The sequence below is a fragment of the Chiloscyllium plagiosum genome, unplaced genomic scaffold (genome assembly GCF_037043375.1).
Source record: "Chiloscyllium plagiosum isolate Xiang-an unplaced genomic scaffold, Cpla_swu_hap1 HiC_scaffold_7, whole genome shotgun sequence".
Classification (NCBI taxonomy): domain Eukaryota; kingdom Metazoa; phylum Chordata; class Chondrichthyes; order Orectolobiformes; family Hemiscylliidae; genus Chiloscyllium; species Chiloscyllium plagiosum.
In genome coordinates, this window is record NW_028270145.1 from 44,102,708 (window position 1) to 44,124,116 (window position 21,409).

At 40.3% G+C, this 21,409-nt stretch overlaps 1 protein-coding gene across 4 annotated transcripts in view; it reads left to right on the forward strand.

The window, feature by feature from the left end:
* Nucleotides 1-3,482: 3,482 nt before the first annotated feature.
* The window catches only part of nckap1 (NCK-associated protein 1), a 218,777-nt gene continuing 200,850 nt past the window's right edge, over nucleotides 3,483-21,409 (forward strand). For 3 of the 4 annotated variants that reach the window (XM_043693453.2, XM_043693454.2, XM_043693456.2), the window contains exon 1: nucleotides 3,483-3,726. In XM_043693453.2, the coding sequence (XP_043549388.1) occupies nucleotides 3,622-3,726 (105 nt within the window). In that variant the 5' untranslated portion in view covers nucleotides 3,483-3,621. The remainder of the gene's footprint in view (nucleotides 3,727-21,409) is intronic. The other variant, XM_043693455.2, reaches the window with a different exon arrangement.

A 21,409-nucleotide genomic window follows, 5' to 3' on the forward strand; every position in this document is an offset into this window, starting at 1 on the left:
CCAATACATGTGTGAATCTAACCGGAATGGAGGTGTTGCTTAGTCCCGTGTGAATCTTATTACACACCTCCCCGTGTGAATCTTCTTATCTGTATGTAACCAGAATGGAATGTGTTTTTTAGCCTTGCTCTGCTGTTCACATGAATGTTTATATCTGGAAAAGAGTATATCAGCTGGAAAAGTCTCCAGTTCGGTGAGTCTGCTCCGGGGTTACGTTTAACCGCCGAGCGTGGGTTGTTGGCAACCGCTCTACGAGAACTGACGGCTCCCAGTTCCGGTAACATGTAGAGTGAGTATAAGCCAGACCCGTTGGTTGTGGCGACGCTGCGGGGAATAAAATGCCCATATTCTAGCAGACTCGCCTCTTGGTCGTTTGTTCTGTGTCAGACTACTCTCCTACGAACCTGACCTTGAGAATTTTTTTTAAAACAATGTTTGACCATGTTCCCTCCTTACAGTCCTAAAACGTTATCTGTAGGCTTCTGACACTAGCTCATGTGCACTTAACATGACTATTTTCACCACATCATACCCTCCCACCCCGCCCCGATACTTCCTCTGAGAATGATGCAAATACCTCACTTACTGTACACACCAACTTCGTTTGAATCACTAATACCTGTTTGGCCACCAGCCATTTCATTTCATTTGAATAAGTGGCTAAACAAATGAGAAAAGTGGCTAAACTACAGAGAAATTTTCAGGTGGTACAGGGTAAAAATGAAATCAATGAGGGGGAAAGAGAAGTAAAAAAAGCTCAGGTATTTCAATGTAATAAAGTAGGCTACATGAATCCGCAGCGTTGGTGGCTTATAAAAAGCATTTGGAAGATGGATGTTGGAAAACAAGAAGAGCCAATGAGTTTTGTTGAAGTAATAAAGGAAAGCACAGAATGTATAATCTGGTCAAATGAAATGAAAAGGGCTTACACATCCTGCTTGTCCAACTTGGGCAATGCTTAGACATATTTAAGCAGATACCCACCAGGCCTCATAACTACTCCACCATGTCCTTAATACTACTCCTACTTATCACCTTTACCTCCATCATTAGGTCAACTTCGAGTTTTTAGTTCCAACCTCTGAAGTTCAAAAACTCCCTCTTTCTCCGTTTCTCTTGATTTTAATTGTAATTCAAACTGTTTCATTTCCCTTTCATGTTCAAGCTGCTTCATTTACAATTGAATTTTAGCAATTTCCAAAGATTGCGATGGCATTCCAGGCATTTATAAATGCTACATAATTATCTCACCTTTCCTCACAGGCTTAGGCAATACCTCACAGCTTGTTTTCCAGTTCCAAAAGCTTTGCCTTCCTCACATTCTGTAAAACTCCCAAGTGACTTCTTCCACCCCCAGGAAACTCTCAGTGACTGAAAAAGCCATTATAACACAAGGCACACCCCGTTTAAGCTAACTGAATGCAACACCTGAAATAAAGAACACCAACACTCACCGCCCACTGCCTTTGAGTTCAACAATCCTAAACCTAGAATTAAAGATTTTGATCATGACAAGATCCCCAGTTTGTTAAGGACAAGACCAAACCCCCTCAAAATATATTGAGAAGATAATGAAACCTTAACTTTTTCTCATTTTAAAGGCAAGTGCCAGGCATTGAGTTCTGGTTGCAATTTGATTTGTCAAACTACCAGTCTGTAATCAAAGCACACTTTATTCATACACTATGGTTAAAATACTAAAGAAAGAAATTGGAATAACTTAACTCTATTGGAAAACGTAACAGAATAATAGATTATTTAACTTCTAAACAGTAACAGCTCCAATATAGTAACATCCCATAAACACACCCTTGGCAAATGTAAATTCAGTAAAATAGATTGTCTCACAGGAAATGCTCCAGTCCAGGAGGAAAAAGATCAACAGAAAACTCAGAGAGACAGAGAGTAGTAGGGAGATATGTACTGCAGACATTATTTCGGAATGCAATGACAAAACAAATCAGCCGAATTTCAATCTGAAATGAGTCTCAAAACTGGTTTTATGTAGAAGACGCCTGAGTGAAACAACTGCAGGCCAGATGTTGAGTATAAATATTGCAACTATCTAACTTTAGGGAACAAAAGCCTTTGCCTCACAAGTTCTTTGCTTTATGGGCTTTGAAACAGATTGCTCAGCACCTCTGTCTCAACATTTCTGAATTAAAACAAGAAACAAGATACACCTCTTAAAGCCATAATATCATCACACACAGAGAGATAGCTCATTAGCAAAAATCAAGAAAGCTTTAATGGAGACTGCTTCTTACTGTTCTGCAAATGGTATCTGCCTTCTGAGTGGTATCCAAATTATTTTTAGTTTCTTATGGAAGTCCCATGCAGTATCTGATACTCAATCTACAAATCTGATTCTTTTCAATTCTAAAACATTGATCTAAGCAGTGGACAGGCCTGCCCATTTCCCACCATTTACTCATCTGAATAACTACCTAGAACTAAGATTCCCTGTTTTTGTAGCCAGCTTGTCATCCATTTGGGAATAGTATCTTGTTGCCATATTTTCTCACCTTACTCTTCCAAGTTTTATGTTATGTGAAAATTTTGAATTGTTTAAATTGTGCTCCATAGATTCAAGTCTGAACCAGTGACACAGATAAAGAAATGTACTGGTTTTCTACATCATCTTACTATTTCTCTTCTCATTAAGGCTGAGTTTTATTGCCTTATCTTGACATGGTGCAGATAAATCTGTTTTGCACCCATACAATCTCTTCTTCAAAGGCAGCCTCTTTTTCTCTTAATTTTGTTAATGTTTAAGTTCAATTTATCTGGAACAGGCTTGTTCTCAACCTATGGAAATTCTCCTTTTCCCAATTAAGAACTGTTGCTCGAAATTACTTGTCTTTTCCAAACTGAAACTGAAACTTATGATACTGTGAACGCTGTCATTGACTAATTACAAAATAATGTTATTTAGCCCGTTGAGTCCATGCCAGTTCCCTGTAAAGGAGTTACTCCCATAAATTGTTCAAGTCCTTCAAACTCATTTCATTCTCAAGCATCCATCTAATTTCCTTTAGAAATCTCTGTTCCTCTCCCTGATATTAAATGTGAAAGCTATTAAATGTGAAAACTGCAGCATACAAACTCTCCCTATAAACCCACAGTTCCTCCTTTTGGGTTAAAAACATTATATTTCTTGCATTCAAATAATTTGCCTATTTTCTCTCAAGCACGCAGAAGAAAAAGTCAAACTTTTCACCCTTGGTCCATCTGTTTAAAAAACTTATTTTGGAGAGTGGTACAATGCTCTCATTGCCTCTGTACATTTGGGGGGGGGGAAGCTCAACATCTACTTCCCTTGGACCAGAGAGGAGGGAATTGCCGACCGACCGTGGCGCGGCGGATGACTCAGCCAGCGTTGGGGGCGCTAGCGAGCACGGGCTCGGGAGCGGGCGGCCCAGTGCGGTCACGTGAGCCGGAGCTGGTGCTGGAGGAAGCAGCCTCGCTTTGGGGAGAGGGCCACCACCTAGAGAAGGAGCTGAGGGTGAGCAAAGGGAGGTGCCTTGTGTGATGGAGATTTCATTCTCTTCCTAAGACTCGGCCAGCCGTGGAAAAGCCCTCCTCTTCGTCTGAAATAAATAGAGAACTTGTGTCGGCACCATGTCCAGGGCCGTGATGTCCAGCCAGCAGAAGATCGCCGAGAAATTGACAATCCTGAACGACAGGGGGATTGGTATGCTGACTCGAATTTATAACATCAAAAAGGTAGGTCCTTCCTGACCAAGTGCACTGGAGCTGCCTGAGAGACCGAAAAACGGAACGCATTCATTCCTCAGGCATTGAATGGGTGGGTTTCACTCCCCGACTCATGATTTCATCCAAATTATCCTGGAGATAAATTCACGCACACACCCCATTAGATGCAATGTATATACTCAACGTCTGGCCTGCAGTTGTTTCACTCAGGCGCCTTCTACATAAAACCAGTTTTGAGACTCATTTCAGATTGAAATTCGGCTGATTTTTTTTTGTCATCGTGTTCCGAAATAATATATATGTATTTTGTTTATTTTTTTCTTTGCAGTGCAGTAAGGTAGAAGAGTTAGCATTCGTCTTGGGCGATATTTGTGCCTGTTGCATTCAATGTACTTTTATGCCCATTTTTTTTTACATTTTATTGCGTTGGACTGTTTTTTCGTTCGAGTTAAGTTGAAGTGAATGATGCTTAAGTTACTGGTATCAACTGTCAAAACACGGCAGCAAATTTTGTGGCCGTCAGAAATTGTCTCGATCCCTATTTAGTTCGCACCCAAGGAAGCAAAAATATGCATTGTAGTCACAGAACATGAAGGAAGATGTGATGGATTCATTTTTTTGGGCTTTTTCTTTTAATGTTTTGTGGTGAGTAAATGTAAAGTTGTCTTTTTTGAGTATTGATGAATCAAAACACATCAAACAAAATCACTAAACCATAGGATACTGAAATACACCAAGTTTTTTTTATGGCCGGATATATGTGGTTTCTGATTGTTTCACATAGGAAGTGCTACAACATCATGCACAAATTCTGAAACAACTGCTTTGTGGGATGTATATAAGCTTATTAAAATGAAAAATGGTTTGTTTACTCGAGTGGGCGAGTCTTTCACTGGATGAGAATACAGTAGTGTAGTTGCCAATGTTCTAAATTGTGGCATGTGACTGGTTTGATGGATTTTGGGGGGGGGGGGCAAATAGGATACTGAAGTACGTTTACAGTATTGTTGTATATTAGCAATATTTGTGGCTCTAACGATATATAACATTTTGTGTATAATTCAGCAGTTTAATTATTTCAACCCAAAATCCTGGTATCTTGTGGGTCTTTTTGTCAAATGGATCTACAACTTTCATTTTAAAACTGTTTTTCATGTATCAGGATGCTTTGGGAGTTGTTATAGTAATGTCATAACTTTTAAATACATTTTAAAATGACTGGTATTTCACTAAATTTCTCTTAATCAGATTGCAAGATTCAGTGCTTTTTTTGTCAAGTGTAATTTATTGAGACAATTTCTTCTTTACAGGTATTTGAGCAAAATTTTATTAAACAAAATTTATAGTCTGATTGGGAGTCACCGAATTTTGACTCCTTGCCTTGTGCTTTCACTATATTGAAATCCTAATCTAGGCATTTTTGCCAAATTGGTTAAGTTTTTTGATATCTTGGCATAATTTAATTTCGGGCTTTTTTTCTAAAGGTTTGAAATAAATATTTAAGAAAAGCATTCCCCTTCCTTCCTTTTGTTACTCTCTCCCTTGAAAATGTTTTTAATAATCTCTCCTAGTATGTTTCTGGTTCTTCTCCCCCCCCCCCCCCCCAATAGTTGATTCATGGCTCAAACACTCTTGTGTTTCCCTGGTGTTCTGGAATTTATTCATAGTTATATGCTAAAGGATTGTAGAAATGTGATGTGGCAAATTACAAAATTCAAATATTAAAAGAATGATGATATGTGAAAGCGACTTAGGAATCTTACAATTTTCTAGTTGTTATAGGAGTTGTGAGCTTGTTCTTTTCTTTGCACTATCTCCTCCATTCTTGCCAGTAGATGATATCTTCAAGAAATAAATGATGTATCTTCATTGATGAATTTTAAAGTTTTCTTTCTCCGTTTTAATTGTTTCTATAGCCAGCACATACCTGTTTTCATTTAGCATTCCTAAATTTAAACCAGTTATTCTGTAACTTCTGTTGTCAAATGCTCAATATGGTGTGGAAGGTTTAAAAAAATGTATGACAGTGTATATTAACAATGATACTTTATTATTTGCGTGAGGAAGTATCGGAGCTAGGGAAACTGCTACATCAGTTGGGTTGTCTAGAAGAATTAAGAAATTGAGGTTTTAAATTTGTTATTGCTGAATGCTCTTGATTTGCACTTGTATTTAATTTTCTTATTTACAGTGAGAGATGAGCTTAGAATCTGATATCTTTTTATAGTGCTATGCTCAGTTGTAGTTGTAATTTAAATTGGTTTAAAAATGTTCAGATTCTTGCATGTTATGTAACTAAACAATCTGCATTGAGCTTAAAATATCAGGCATTTTGAAGGAACTAACAGTCCTGCTTCAATAAAAATTGAGCATATGCAAAATATCAGGTTTAGTGTAAAAATATTGATACTTTGAGGGCTTTGAAGACATTGTGAACTTGAAAATTGGCTTTGCCAGACTAAGCAGACCAGTATATGTGGATGATGGTGAAGATTTGATCTTACAGGAGTTGGGAGGTCATATTACGGCTGTACAGGACATTGGTTAGGCCATTGCGTGCAGTTCTGGTCTCCTTCCTATCAGAAAGATGTTGTGAAACTTGAACGGGTTCAGAAAAGATTTGCAAGGATTGAAGGATTTGAGCTATAGGGAGAGGCTGAATAGGCTGGGGCTGTTTTCCCGAGAGCATCGGAGGTTGAGGGGTGACCCTATAGAGGTTTATAAAATTATGAGGCATGGATAGGATAAATAGACAGGCTTTTCCCTGGGGTTGGGGAGTCCAGAACTAGAGGGCATTGGTTTAGGATGAGAGGGGAAAGATATAAAAGAAACCTAAGGGGCAAATTGTTCATGCAGAGGGTGGTGTAGGAGTATGGGTCTGGGTGGTATACGCTTCGGCGGGTCGGTGTGGACTTGTTGGGCCGAAGGGGCTGTTTCCACACTGTAAGTAATCTAATCTAATCTAATCTAATTTACGGAATGAGCTGCCAGAGGACGTGATGGAGGCTGGTACAATTGCAACATTTAAAAGGCATCTGGGGATGGGTATATGAATAGGAGGGATTTGGAGGCATGTGGGCCAGGTGCTGGCAGATAGGACTAGATTGGGTTGGGATATCTAGTCGGCATGGATGGGTTGGACCAAACTGTCTGTTTCTGTGTTGTACATCTCTATGACTCCGAGTTTTAGATGAAGCTGAAAATGTGTTGCTGGAAAAGCACAGCAGGTCAGGCAGCATCCAAGGAGCAGGAGAATCGATGTTTCGGGCATGAGCCCTTCCTGAAGGAGGTCTCTTGCCCGAAACATTGATTTTCTTGCTCCTTGGATGCTGCCTGACCTGCTGCGCTTTTCCAGCACACTTTTTCAGCTCTGATCTCCAGCATCTACAGTCCTCACTTTCTCCTAGAGTTTTAGATGAACTCAACTTTCAAAGATAAATTGGAAACTGACCAGTTAAATCCTCATTATAAGTACTTTCTCTAGATTTTAGCTGCAGAGTGAGTGCAGGTGATGTTACGGTGGTGTAATTAGGTGATCTTAGTGAGTGAGTGAATATGGGTTCAATCCTGGATGCTCTTAATTTATATATTTGCCAAATCTCCTCAAATAATGCTAACATAAATATTTTGGTTATGTAATTTATGGATAGAGTAGTACCAATAATTATTGGTATTTCTTACAAATTATATTTTTTTCCAACTGGCAATAAGGAGCACCAAAAAGATAATTGTTCAAAATTTGTAAAGCAATGCAGTGTGTCCATTTCTACTGTTAATAATTTTACGCAGTATTTTGTAAATATTGTCAGCTCTTAGTGACTTTACTCAACATGTTTTGTAAATATCATCATTGTCCGAACATGTAGGCCTCCGAATTGTTAAGGGATGTAAAGGAAAGGATAGCAAAGATGATCCTCGACAGGAGTGAAAGTAACAGGGTAGTTGTTGTGGGGGACTTTAACTTACCCAATATTGACCAGGAATACTATAGTTCAAGTAGTTTAGTTGGGTCAGTTTTTGTTCAATGTGTGCAGGAGTGTTTTCTGACACAGTATGTAAACAAGCCAACAAGGGGTGATGCCATATTGGATTTGATACTGGGGAATGAAACCGGCAAGTTGTTAGATTTGGAGGTAGATGAGCACTTTGGCAATAGTGACCACAATTCGGTTATGTTTACAATAGCAATGGGCAGGGTAAGGTATATATCCAGGGAAAGAGGTATGACTGGGGGAAAGGCAATTATGATGCGATTATGCAAGATTTAGGATGCATAGGATGGGGAAGGAAACTACAAAGGCTGGATACACTTGAAGTGTGGAGCTTATTCAAGGAACAGCTACTGCGAGTCCTTGATAAGTATATATCTAGCAGGCAGGGAGGTAGTTGTCGAGAGAGGGAGCCATGGTTTACTGAAGAAGTTGAAGCTTTTGTCCAAAGAAGGCTTATGTGAGGATGATGCGTGAAGGCTCAGTTAGGGGGCTTGAGCGTCATAAGTTAGCCAGAAAAGATCTGAAGAGAGAGCTAAGAAGAGCCAGGAGAGGACATGAGAAGTTGTTGGCAGATAGGATCAAGGAAAACCCTAAGGTCTTCTAAAGGTATATCAGGAATAAAAGAATGACTAGATTAAGATTAGGGCCAATCAAAGGTAGTAATGGGAGTGTATGGAACTTAGGGACATGGGGAAGCGCTTAATGAATACTTTTCGTCACTGTTCACTTTGGAAAAGGGCAATTTTAGTGAGAATACGGAAATACATGCTACTAGATGAGATGGGATTGAGGTTGACAAAGAGGAGGTTTTAGCAATTTTGGAAGATCTGAAAATAAGACCCCTGGGCTGGATGGGATTTATCCTCAAATTCTCCGGGAAGCTAGGGAGGAGTTTGCAGAGCGTTTGGCTTTGATCTTTATGTCATCATTGTCGACAGAGTAGTGTCAGAAGACTGGAGGATCGCAAATGTTGTTCCCTAGTTTGAGGGGAGGAGGGACAACCCTAGTGAGTCTTATTTCAGTTGTGTGGAAAAGGTTATAAGAGAGAGGCTTTATAATCATCTGGAAAGGAATAATTTGATTAGAGATAGTCGACACGGTTTTGTGAAGGGTAGCCCGTGCCTCACCAACCTTATTGACTTCTTCAAGAAGGTGACAAAACAGGTGGAAGAAGGTAAGGCAGTTGATGTGGTGTATCTGGATTTCAGTAAGGCATTTGGTAATGTTCCACACGGTAAGCTGTTGCATAAAATGCCATGTTTCGGGATTGAAGGTGATTTAGCGGTTTGGATCAGGAAATTGGCGAGCTGAAAGAATACAGAGGGTGGTGGTTGATGGGAAATGCTCATCCTAGAGCTCAGTTACCAGTGGTTTGCAGCAAGGATCTGTTTTGGGGCCAATGCGGTTTGTCCTATTTATAAATGATCTGGGCGTAAAAGGATGGGTTAGTAAATTTGCAGATGACACTAAGGTTGGCAGAGTTTTGGATAGTGCCAAAGGATGTTGTGGGTTACAGAGGGACATAGATAAGACGCAGAGTTGGGCTGAGAAGTGGCAAATGGAGTTTAATGCAGAAAAGTGTGAGGTGGTTCACTTCGGAAGAAGTAACAGAGTATTGCAGAGTATTGGGCTAATGGTAAAATTCTTGTAGTGTAGATGAACAGAGAGATCTTGGTGTCCAGGTGCATAAAACCCTGGAAGTTGCTACCCAGGTTGATAGTGTTGTTCAGAAGGCATATGGTGTGTTGGCGTCTGTTGGTAGGGAGATTGAGTTTTGGAGCCATGACGTCGTACTTCAGCTGTACAAGAAACTGGTAAGGCTGCACCTGGAGAATTGCGTATGGTTCTGGTCACTGCATTGTGAGAAGGATGCAGAATCTTTGGGAAAAGTTCAGAGAAGCTTTAGTAGGATGTTGCCTGGTATGGAGGGAAGGTCTTATGACGAAGGGGAACTGAGGCTGTTTTCAATGCAGCGAAGAAGGTTGAGAGGTGACTTAATTAATATGTATAGGAACATCAGAGGGTTAGATAGGGTGGACAGTGAGAGCCTTTTTCCTTGGATGATGAAGGCTGACACGAGGGGACATAGCTTTAAATTGAGGGGTGATTAGATTTAGGACAGGTAACAGGGGTAGTTTCTTCACTGAGTTGGGGCATGAAACAGCCTGTCTGCAACAGTAGTAGACTAGCTGATGTTAAAGGTGCTGGAAGAGCACAACAATTCCGGCAGCATCCGACGAGCAGCAAAATCGACGTTTCGGGCAAAAGCCCTTCATCAGGAAGGGCTTCCTGATGAAGGGCTTTTGCCTGAAATGTCGATTTTGCTGCTCGTCGGATGCTGCCTGAATTGCTGTGCTCTTCCGGCACCACTGATCCAGAATCTGGTTTCCAGCATCTGCAGTCATTGTTTTTACCTAGCTGATGTTAAAGGCATTTCAAAGGGCATTGGACATACATATGGATAATAATGGAACAGTGTAGGTTAGATGGGCATCAGATTAATTTCACAGATTGGTGCAACAACAAGGGCCGAAGGGCTTGTGCTGTGCTGTGATGTTCTATGTTTTATGTTAGCCATGCAGAGCTGGAAATCAATGCAATCTCTTTGTCATTCATATATTTTTGTGAATGTCTCTTTACAAATGAATATAGTGCACTGGCTCTCAATTTTCCTGTCCAGCTCACTTCCTGTGTCTTTTTATGGCTGAATGTAGCAACCATGTTTTAAAAAAAGGCGTTTACCACGACAGTCATTACAGCATAAGAGGCATTTCAACCCATCAAGTTGTGAAAGAGCTCAGGTTAAATGTGTATCCTAAGTAACATAGTTGTGTTTCTTCAAGAGCCTGAATTTTGATTGTGCTAAGCAGGAAATTTGGAATGAAAGATTTCCTTCTTTGCCAGGTTAGATCTAGGAAGATTAGTTAAATGCTCGTCTGATGTGTCTGCTAAATGGAATGTCAAAACATTTATGAGGAGCCTACCCTTTGAGACATTGGTGGAGAAAGTCAGAAGGATTTGGTTATTGCGAAAAATGTTCATTTAATAATTCTATAGCTGTAATGTTAATGTTGACAATTGGATTCTCATTACCCTTTACAAGATCATAGGTTTCAGCACAGGGCTGCGAAAATTCATCCAGTTGACCAATTCTTCAAACATTCAATAAAATGTAGAATCTTTTGAGGCATTTGAAAAAAGAATGCATTGTGCATGTGTGCATAATTGTTTTACATTGGAAGCTTCGATTTTGTTCTTAAACAGGATATGGCACAATGTAATAAATTCAATAATGTACTGAGTTACTACAGTTGATATAAACTGATGGGTTAAAGGACAGTTGGTAAAGAATGATGAACTCAGACCTAGATGCTCATAATTGTCATGTTAGTTTTTAATACATTTGCAATACTATTTGCATTTACCTCTGTAATGGTGCTCTTTTTATGTAGAATTAATTTGACTCTTCCATTTTAAACATTGAAAAATTGAGCAGGTAAAATACCTTTCTCTTTTTAAGTCCATAATCTTTTTCAGGTGGATTTAAATATCAAATTTGATTTTTCTGTAATTTCACAATGTTGGATTTTTAAACAAATGTTGCTATTCAGATGTCTGATGAAATATAGCCATGGTCAAAATAGTGAATTTAGTACATTCTTGACTTCAGTTTTGAAGAATAACAAATCGACACCCAGGATTTCCTTGTCACAAAACTTTGAGATTTGTCTGATAACTTCAACTGAGTGCAAAGTCCTTTGTGAATATTTGATTTACACTAGGATTTGCATTTTTGACCGCGCCTGAGGAAATTTGGGCCTGGAAATGGAGCAATTCTAAACATTTTATAGATAATGAATTAACAATAAACGTAAATAATATCGAGATTATAATTATTGTTTAGTTATGTTACAGCATTGAACTGTGATATTGCATTGAATTAATATAATTTAAAATTAACTCCTTGTTATTTAGTAGTTCTTTGTGATTCTGAAGATATTAAAATTCTAATCTTTTTGTTTATTTAAGCCAAAATGTTTTATTTCCGTGCTTGGGAAAATAATTGGACTCCGGTTGTGAGGTACTCAGAAGCAAAAAAAAAGCGCTTACCACTGTGTTGCTTTTTTTTCCCAGTTGAGATCCGCAGACTCCAGGCTATACAAGGAGATCACAGGCGTCCAAAGATATCTGATCTTACATTTATATCTAAGTTCTGTATTTGCTAACCTACGGTGCATTATTAATATTTCTGTTGATGGGAACACTAGTTTACTGGGTAATGCTTTCTTTTCCAAGTTCTGTCAAGGACTCTGCAGGAGTGTACTGAAGTAATGTTTCCAGAGGCATTCGAGTGATGTGCAGTCAGATGGCCATTTTGTGAAGAACTGGGAGTATTTACAGTTGAAAAGATTATTTTCTTTACCACTTGTTTGTACTGATGTATTTTTTAAATTAGGAGGTGAGGAGGAAAGGGCTGAAAAAGTGTTGCTGGAAAAGCGCAGCAGGTAAGGCAGCATCCAAGGAGCAGGCGAATTGACGTTTTGGGCATGAGCCCTCCTTCAGGAATCCTGAAAAAGGGCTCATGTCCGAAACGTCGATTCTTCTGCTCCTTGGATGCTGCCTGACCACCTGCTCTTTTCCAGCAACACTTTTTCAGCTCTGATCTCCAGCATCTGCAGTCCTCACTTTCTCCGTGAGGAGGAAAGATCTGTATTGCAAGTAGATATGAAAATGTAGACAGCCACCACCACCATTTTCAATGCCAGTTTGGTTGGGCTTATCACTCAAATGCAAACCCCATGATAATGCTCTACAGCGTAACTGTGGTGTCCTATCCAGGGCACAAGACTGAACAAAGTTTGTAGAGATACTGAATTGCCCAAACACACATTAAACCATTCAATGTCTCCATTTGATTTTCAAGGAATGCAGTGCACTACCTTTTTGCATTTGCTTGGTTGCAGGAGTTGTCATAAACGGCATATGTATGCCTTTGGTTCCACTGCAGATTTTTGTTCAGATTTATACCCTTATATATCAGGAGAGGTAAAGACTTTGTGCAGCAAAACTGTTTACCCATAATTGGAAGCTTGTTTCAGGAATGCTAGGCTGTGTCTGCATGCTAGTGGGCCTGTACATTGCACATCAGGGGGCTCAAACCTCCTTTTGAGTTTCTTTTGAAGTATTTTAGCCGGAGGTTGACGAGAACCTCCAGCAAATGCCAAACAGATGTCTTGTACTACAAGTTTAGCATAACCTCATTGCTCATGTACTCTGTGACCCTGTTAGTAAAACCTAGGATGCTGTATGGTTTATTAACTGCTGTCCATCTGGCCTGCCACTTTGATGTATGCACATGTACACCCACATTCCTCTGCTCCCCTTAAGTATTGATCCCCTTTAATTTATATTGGCTGTTAATGTTCTTCCTACCAAAAATGCATCACCTCACACATTGCTGCATGGAACTTTATCTGCCACTTACCTGCCCACTCAACCAACTTGTCTGTATTCTTTTGGAGTTCTACACTGTCCTCTTCACAGTTTACAGTGCTTCCACGTTTTGTCATCTGCAAACTTTGAAATTGACCTCTGTACACCAAGATCAAATTGTTACTATATATCAGGAAAAGCAAAGCTTGCAGGTCCAATGCCTGCCATTGTTGCATAGGTTAATGACAATTTTGACGGAATGCACACTGCACAGTTAGCACAGAAATCGAAACATCTTCACATCTGAGAGCAATGTTGTGGTCTTTGTGGCACTGCCATTAAAAATTGATAAATTGACATCAGATCCAGTGGTCCAAAGCTGGGCACCCATGAGGCACTGACATCAGCAACAGAATGATATTTTATTGCAGCCTCAAGAATTTCAGTATTCTTTGTATTATGTAAAAAAACAAGTTTGGAAGGGTCCATTACAAAATCAAACCATATCTAGGCATGAAGCCTGGCTTTTTGTAGGAAAATTTGCTATCTTAAGATCTGAAATGGCCAGAACTAGGAGATTGATTAAGCACATTCAAGCTCAACATGTGATATTGTTTTTCTTCAGTGTAATACACTAAGGAAAATAATGAGTGCACCTGAGTTAAGTGAAATGGGTTTAGATTATAACTGCTGTTCTATATATTTACTTATTTGTATAGTAAATTATTAAGTTCAATTATCTCATTTCAGCTGAGTGTTTTCATTCAGTCTTTGTTTAATATCATCCTTCTTAGCATGTGGGCATAATTGGCTAGGCTACCATTAATTGCACATTCATAATTACCTTTGATTATGTGTGGGGGGACACCTTGCTAAACCGATGAGTAGTACAGTGCACAATATTGATCACCATACTGAATGAAGGATGTAAATGCATTTGGAAGCAGTTCAGAGAAGGAGAAACAGACTACTGATTGAAATAGGAGTGTGGTCTTATAAGGAAACATAGAACAAGGTAGGCTTGCATCCACTGTAGAGTTGTCCTGATCAAAACAAACAGATCTTGAGTGGTCTTGATGTGGAGAGGTTATTTTTTCTATGGAAACATTCAGAACTACGGTTCCCTTTTAAAAATCAGTGGTTGCCCATTTAAGAGAGGTGACCCAGCATTTTTTCTGAGGGCTATGAACCTTTGGAACTCTGCTTTCACCATCTTTTCTAGAGGAAAATCCTGGAATAATTTTAAACTTGCAGCTGGATGAATGGTTATAAGGGACAGGTGAGAATGTGAATTTGAGGTTACAATCCGATCATACAAGGTCTTAATGAATAGTGAAGCAGACCTGAAAGGCTAATTCATCCAAATTTACATGTACATAAGTAATGGAGTAGCAATGTTGCATGTTGTGAGGCCCCATGAAATGGCAGTGGGTTGCAAAGTGAGTAGAGGTGTCTGTGAGCAGGTGGATTAAGGAAGAGATAGGAAGGCCATGAACTCGGGGCAAAGTGTAAGGAATTGCGATGGAACCTGAAATCATCCGGGATGAGATCTCCCCTCAGCATCTACTTCAGGGGAAAGCAGCTACTGCATAAGAACTGCACCACTATCACTACCATGCTTTGGCAGTGCAAGCCATGAAAGGTATAGCCTCAAGGTGGAGGACTTACTGAGCAGGAAGGTGCCAGTAAGAAACATCTTTGTGAGGTGTCTGTCATGGCCGTAATGTTAATGCATTTTTCATTTAATAACCAGCTCGTGGATCTTGAGGCTTTGTTGGATGATGGTATGTTGGTTTTCATCACAATGGTCTGGATTTTCTGAGGATCAGTAATCACTGGCCATATTGCCACTACATTCAGACTTGTGTGTGAAGAAAAGGCTCCATGTTTCTAGCAGGAGATTCAAGTCATTGCTCCTGCATGAATCCAAATATGGGCTCACAGTGCTAAATAGTCTGTCAGTTAAGCAGTACTCCCTGTTTCATTGCAGGGGTTGCTGTGTTTCTTGTCTTTGCTGCTGAACATTTCAGACCCTTAGCCACCTCTTGAAAGGGTAACTACAAAATTAGGGTGTCCGGTGGGTGGGCTGCCATGGTGCAACATAGAAAGGGCGTCATGTGCGTGAGTGTGTAGGCTAAGTTGGGGAGGATTAATATTGGGATGTTAAGGTCTGGAGGTTGTACAGTTTGGAGTAAGTTGGAATTCAGTTTAATATTTGTCCAGACATTGGACTAGTTCTTAATTGTCTAACTTTTCCTGAGTAACTCTTAAACTGGTGTGGAATCTGTCCTATTCTGTGATCAAATAAACACTTTAAGTGAGCTGCAGCTGCAGGAAAATTGCCCATCAGTACCTTCAATTTCCCAGGCCGTTCCCTTAGAGTCTGCTATATGAGGAATCCTACAGGGTCTTTACACACTGCAGAAACGACTATGGTTATTGGAAAATCTGGGCCTTATGTGTTGTTACATACTCTTCTTGAAGTAGCTATTATGATGCCATTGTGTCAACATTAGTTTGTGGTGATTTTAGCAAGTGAGCACATGATCCATGATTTGACAATAAATCACATTTGAAAGCATAGGATTGTAAGCTCGAGTGTATAAGTCAATTTGTATTCATTTCAACTTAAACTACAAACAAGTCTTTGAAGAATGGATATTTCTGAGTCCTGTTAGTTTCTAAATTGTTATGCCTTTCCTTGCAATCATTTCAATTTTATGTTCTTGGAATGTTGTCACTCGGCTGAAAATTGGAGTTTAGTCATACGCAGACATGTCTTCTTTTCCATTAAAACTATTGGACTAATGTACTTCCGATTTTTTTTCAGCTTTCTCAAGACCATTTGTTTAACAGTTGAACAAATGTTTTTCAATGTAGTTTTATATTTTATGTCTTGCTAGTGGTGTAGAAGGGAAAGAGATGCTAAGTACACATGTAAACTTTGCAAAATTAATTTCAGATTTAAGAAAGGATCTTTTGCAGGAATTGCAAAGCCACAGTTAGAATAGGAAAATGCAGGATGCTTATGAGAATCACTTCATAGCTAAAGATGTATCTGTGGGAAACAGGATACAATTTTTCTACCATCGGTGCTTATTCTAGGGCAGTTTGGAGCTATTCAATAAAACTCCTCCATCGCCAGACCACAACAACACGACGGTTGGAGGAAGAGCGCCTCATCTTCCGCCTAGGAACCCTCCAACCACAAGAGATGAACTTGGATTTCACCAGTTTCCTCATTTCCCCTCCCCCCACCTTGTCTCAGTCAAATCCATTGAACTCGGCACCGCCTTCCTAACCTGCAATCTTCTTCCTGACCTCTCCACCCCCACCCCAGTCTGACCTATCACCCTCACCTTGACCTCTTTCCACCTATCGCATTTCTGACGCCCCTCCCCCAAGTCCCTCCTCCCTACCTTTTATCTTAGCATGCTGGACAAACTTTCCTCATTCTTGAAGAAGGGCTTATGCCCGAAACGTCGGTTCTCCTGTTCCCTGGATGCTGCCTGACCTGCGCTTTTCCAGCAACACATTTTCAGCGCTATTCAATAAAAACCTGTTGTACCTGAGCAGAAATAGGTATTTAAACTAGAAAAGAATGTAATTGGAAAAATAAAACTGATAAGGATTAGTCAAAGTAAATTAGGATAATCCTATAGAAAACCATTAAACAAGATGAGATAACGTTAAATTATTACATTAATCTGTGAAATAAAGTGGATATGACTTCAGTATAAAAGGCGGATTGAATGATTTTTCCAGGAATAAGTAACTGTCTACGAAATAAATATAAGAGTTTTGGAAGTAAGATGAGGGATCTGGGAACAATTATTTTCATAGGACTATTGGTGTTAACAGTTTTAACACAAACTTGGCAGCAAACTGGGCAAACATGAAACCTTGACATTCTTTTTTTCATAATCCCTGATATGGCCGCCTTTTAAATTTGATATAACCTAATTCTCATGAAGTGACATACTGATTTTCTGAACCACTGAAATCTGAGTTTAAGTATGCATATTTAGGATTAGGGAGGTTATGCTGGAACTGTATAAAACACTAGTTGGGCCACAGCTGGAATTTTAAGAGCAGCTCTGAAATTGACATTATAGGAGGAATGTGACAGCACTGGAGAGAATGCAGAGGACCAATATGTTGCTTAGGCTGGAGAATTTTAGTTATGAAAAGAGATTCGCAAGCTAAGATTGTTTTCCTTCTAAGGAAATTGAGGGGCATACACAGCAGAACTTCTTCTCCCCTTTTGGTGGAGGGATCAGTGACTAGGTGGCATAGATTTAAGGTAAGGAGCAGGAGGCAGAGAGCAGATGTAAGGAAAACGTTTTTCTGAGGGTGGTGGAGGTCTGGAACTCTACCTGTAAGGGTGATAGAAGCAGAAGCCTTCATAGCATTTAGGTATTTTTGATGTACACTTGCGATACCAAGGCATACAAGGGTAATGAGCCAAATGCGAGAGAATGGGATCTGAATATTAGTTGTGGCTGTTTTAGACTGGCGCATACTCAAACTGAAAAGCCTTTTTGTGTGCTGTAGATGTGTGCTACTCAATGATATAAGTCACACAACATCAGGTTATAGTCCAGTAGGTTTCTTTGGAAGCACTAGCTTTCGGAGCACTGCTCATTCATCAGGTGGTTGTGGAGAATAAGATCGTAAGACACAGAATTTATAACGGAAGTCTACAGTGTGATGTAACTGAAATGATATATTGAAAAAAGACCTGATACCAACATGGTCATTCTCAAAAATGAGACATAACAAACTATCCAGGTCTTTTTGGAGAGGGAGTAGCAGCATTAGTAAAACAGTGAAACATGCTTTAGATGTGGCTGATTATAAAACAAAGAAGGGACATGAATACGTTGGCATTTTAGAAAAGTGATTGTTATACCAGTAATGCTGACCTTACATTTAGGCAAAGGAAATGGGAAAGACATACAGCCATATTGAAGAGGGGAATGGAAGTAACTAAATTACTATTCTGTAAGACTTTAATTGTCCAATTATCAATTGGGACAGAACATGACAAGGTGAAGAAAGGATTGGAATTCATAAAATATACATGGGAATTTTTCCTTCATGAACTAACACCACCACCTCACCATTCTACATTTCCTGTGTCCTTTCATTTACCCTTTAATATTTACTTCCCAGCTTTGGTCTCCCTAATAGCCATAACATCACCCATTAACATTTTTTGTGCTATGAATTTATTTATTTTATTCTCAATGTTATATGCAAGTAAAGAGCCACTAATTTTGCTTTTTTAATAAAATTCAGCAGTTATTTTCTACGTCATAGTCCTAGAGTTGTATAGTATGGACACAGACCCTTCGTCCATGTAGACCAGATATCCTAATTAAATCTAGTCCCATTTGCTAGTGTTTGGCTCCTATTCCTGTAAACCCTTCCTAATCAAAAATCCATCCAGATGCCTTTTACTGTTATAATTGTACCAGCCTCCACTACTTCCTCTGGCAGCTCATTCCATACGCACACCACCTTCTGTTTAAAAAAAGTAGCCCCTTAGGTCCCTTTTAAATCTTTCCCCTCTCACTAACCTATGCCCTCTAGTTTTGGAGTCCCCCACCCTTGAGAAACTACCTTGGCTACTCACCCTATCCATGCCTCTCAGGATTTTCTAAATCTCTATAAGGTCACCCCCTCAGCCTCTGCTCCAGGGAACAAAAACCCAGCTTATTCAGCCTCTCCCTATAGCTCAAACCCTCAGTCCTGACAAAATCCTTGTAAATCTTTTCTGAACCCTTTCAAGTTCTACAACATCTTCCCGATAGGAAGGAGACCTGAATTGCACGCAATATTTCAACAGTGGTCGAACCAATGTCCTGCACAGCCACAACATGACCTCCCAACTCCTGTACTCAATACTCTGACCAATAAAGGAAAGCATACCAAATACCTTCTTCACTATCCTATCTACCTGCAACTCCACTTTCAAGGAGCTATGAACCTGCACTCCAAGGTCTCTTTGTTCAGCAACACTCTCTAGGACCTTACCATAAAGTGTATAAGTCCTGCTAAGATTTGCTTTCCCAAAATGCAGCACCTTGCATTTATCTGAATTAAATTCCATCTGTCACTCCTCGGCCCATTTGCCCATCTGTTTAAGTCCTTTTATATTCTGACGTGATCTTTGCTATCAACTACACCTCCAATTTTGGTTTCATCTTTAAACTTGCTAACCATACCTCTTATATTCACATCCAAATCATTTTATATAAATGACGAAAAGCATGGACCCAGCACCAATCCTTGTGGCACACCGCTGGTCACAGGCCTCCAGTCTGAAAAACAACCCTCCACCACCATCTTCTATCTTTGTCTTCTAACTTTGAGCCAGTTCTGTATCCAAATGGCTCGTTCTCCCTGTATTCCATGTGATCTAACCTTACGAACCAATGACCATGAGGAACCTTGTCGAGCACTTTACTGAAGTCCAAATGGTCACATCCGCCACTCTGCCCTCATCAATCCTCTTTGTTACTTCTTCAAAAAACTCAATCAAGTTGTCAGACACGATTTCCCACACACACAAAGCCATGTTGACTATCCCTAATCAGTCTTTGCCTTTTCAAATACATGTAAATCCTGTCCCTCAGGATTCCCTCCAATATCTTGCCCACCACAGGCAGGCTAACCGATCTATTGTTCCCTGGCTTGTCCTTACCGCTCTTCTGAAATAGTGGCACCACATTAGCCAACCTCCAGTCTTCCGGCACCTCACTTGTGACTATCAGTTATGCAAATATCTCAGCAATGGGCCCAGCAATCACTTCCCTAGTTTCCCCACAGAGCGCCAGGTACACCTGATCACGTCCTGGGGATTTACCTACCTTGCTGTGTTGTCTTTCATATTAATGAGGATATGCATCAGAGGTGGTTGAGAACAAGATGAGCAGTATTATAATGAAGAAAAGGATAATTTTTATTGTTAAGCTATTGGAAAGTGCCAGTGCGTAATCAAATAAACCATTAGAGCCTGAGGGAGGTGATATCGGAAATTGATTCTGTAGAAGTCAGGTTTCTATTGAATCTACTTACTTGCTGTGAAAGAATGGAGAGTCATTTTTTGATAATGTAGTACTTATTTTTAAAAAGGCAGACAGAGAATGCAGCTGACTAACTCCAGATCAGTTAGATTAACAGTTGTAAGGAAACTATTTCGTTCAGATAATTGAGTATTTGGTAAATTGATTAAATGCCTTTCCTCTGGGGTTGGGAGTTTTTAAAGTCTGTTCCCTGTTCAGGAGACTGCATGAGCACACGGCGTGCGAGACCCTGTCCCCAACCCCGTCTAAGACTGCCCCCCCCCCCCCATCCACACACACCCCCCTCCCCCTCCCCCGGAGCAGCCAGACCTTTTTTTATTTCAAAAATATACTTTATTCATAAAATAATTTGGTCTGTACGGTTGGTCATGCCATATATACATAAACATTTGCATACAGAAATCAGAATTTATCATTTTTATATACAGGTCTGTACATTTATCAATCACATATCCATATATTTAGCTAAGGTGTCAGCAGAGCCCAAATGACTGCGTGGGCCCCCTGTTCTTCTCAGACAGGCAGATGTTACACGGTGGTCTTTCCCCACCGCGCCTTGGCGGCAGCTGCCCCAAGCTTCAGCGCGTCCCTCAATACGTAGTCCTGGACCTTGGAATGTGCCAGTCTGCAACACTGTCAGGGTCAACTCCTTCAGCTGGAAGATCAACAGGTTTCGGACTGCCCAGAGAGCGTCCTTCACCGAGTTGATGATCGTCCAGGCACAGTTGATGTTCATCTCAGTGTGCGTCCCGGGGTAAAGGCCGTAGAGCACGGAGTCCCGTGTCACGGCGCTGCTCGGGACGAACCTCAACAAACATCACTGCATTCCTCTCCAGACTTCTTCTGCGTAGGCACATTCCAGAAGGAGGTGTGTGACAGTATCGTCCCCCCCCGCAGCCGCTTCGAGGGCAGCTTGCAGTGTGGCTGAGAGTCCGTGCGTGCATAAAGGATCTCACAGGCAGAGCCCTTCTCACCACCAGCCAAGCCATGTCTTGGTGCTTGTTGGAATGTTCTGACGATGAGGCATTCTGCCAAATGACTTTGACAGTCAGCTCAGGGAACGCTTGATAGGATCCGCCCTCTCCTTTTCCCGAAGGGTCTCAAGGACACTATGTGCTGACCACTTCCTGATGGACTTGTGGTCAAAGGTGTTTTTCTTCATAGACTTTTCCATGA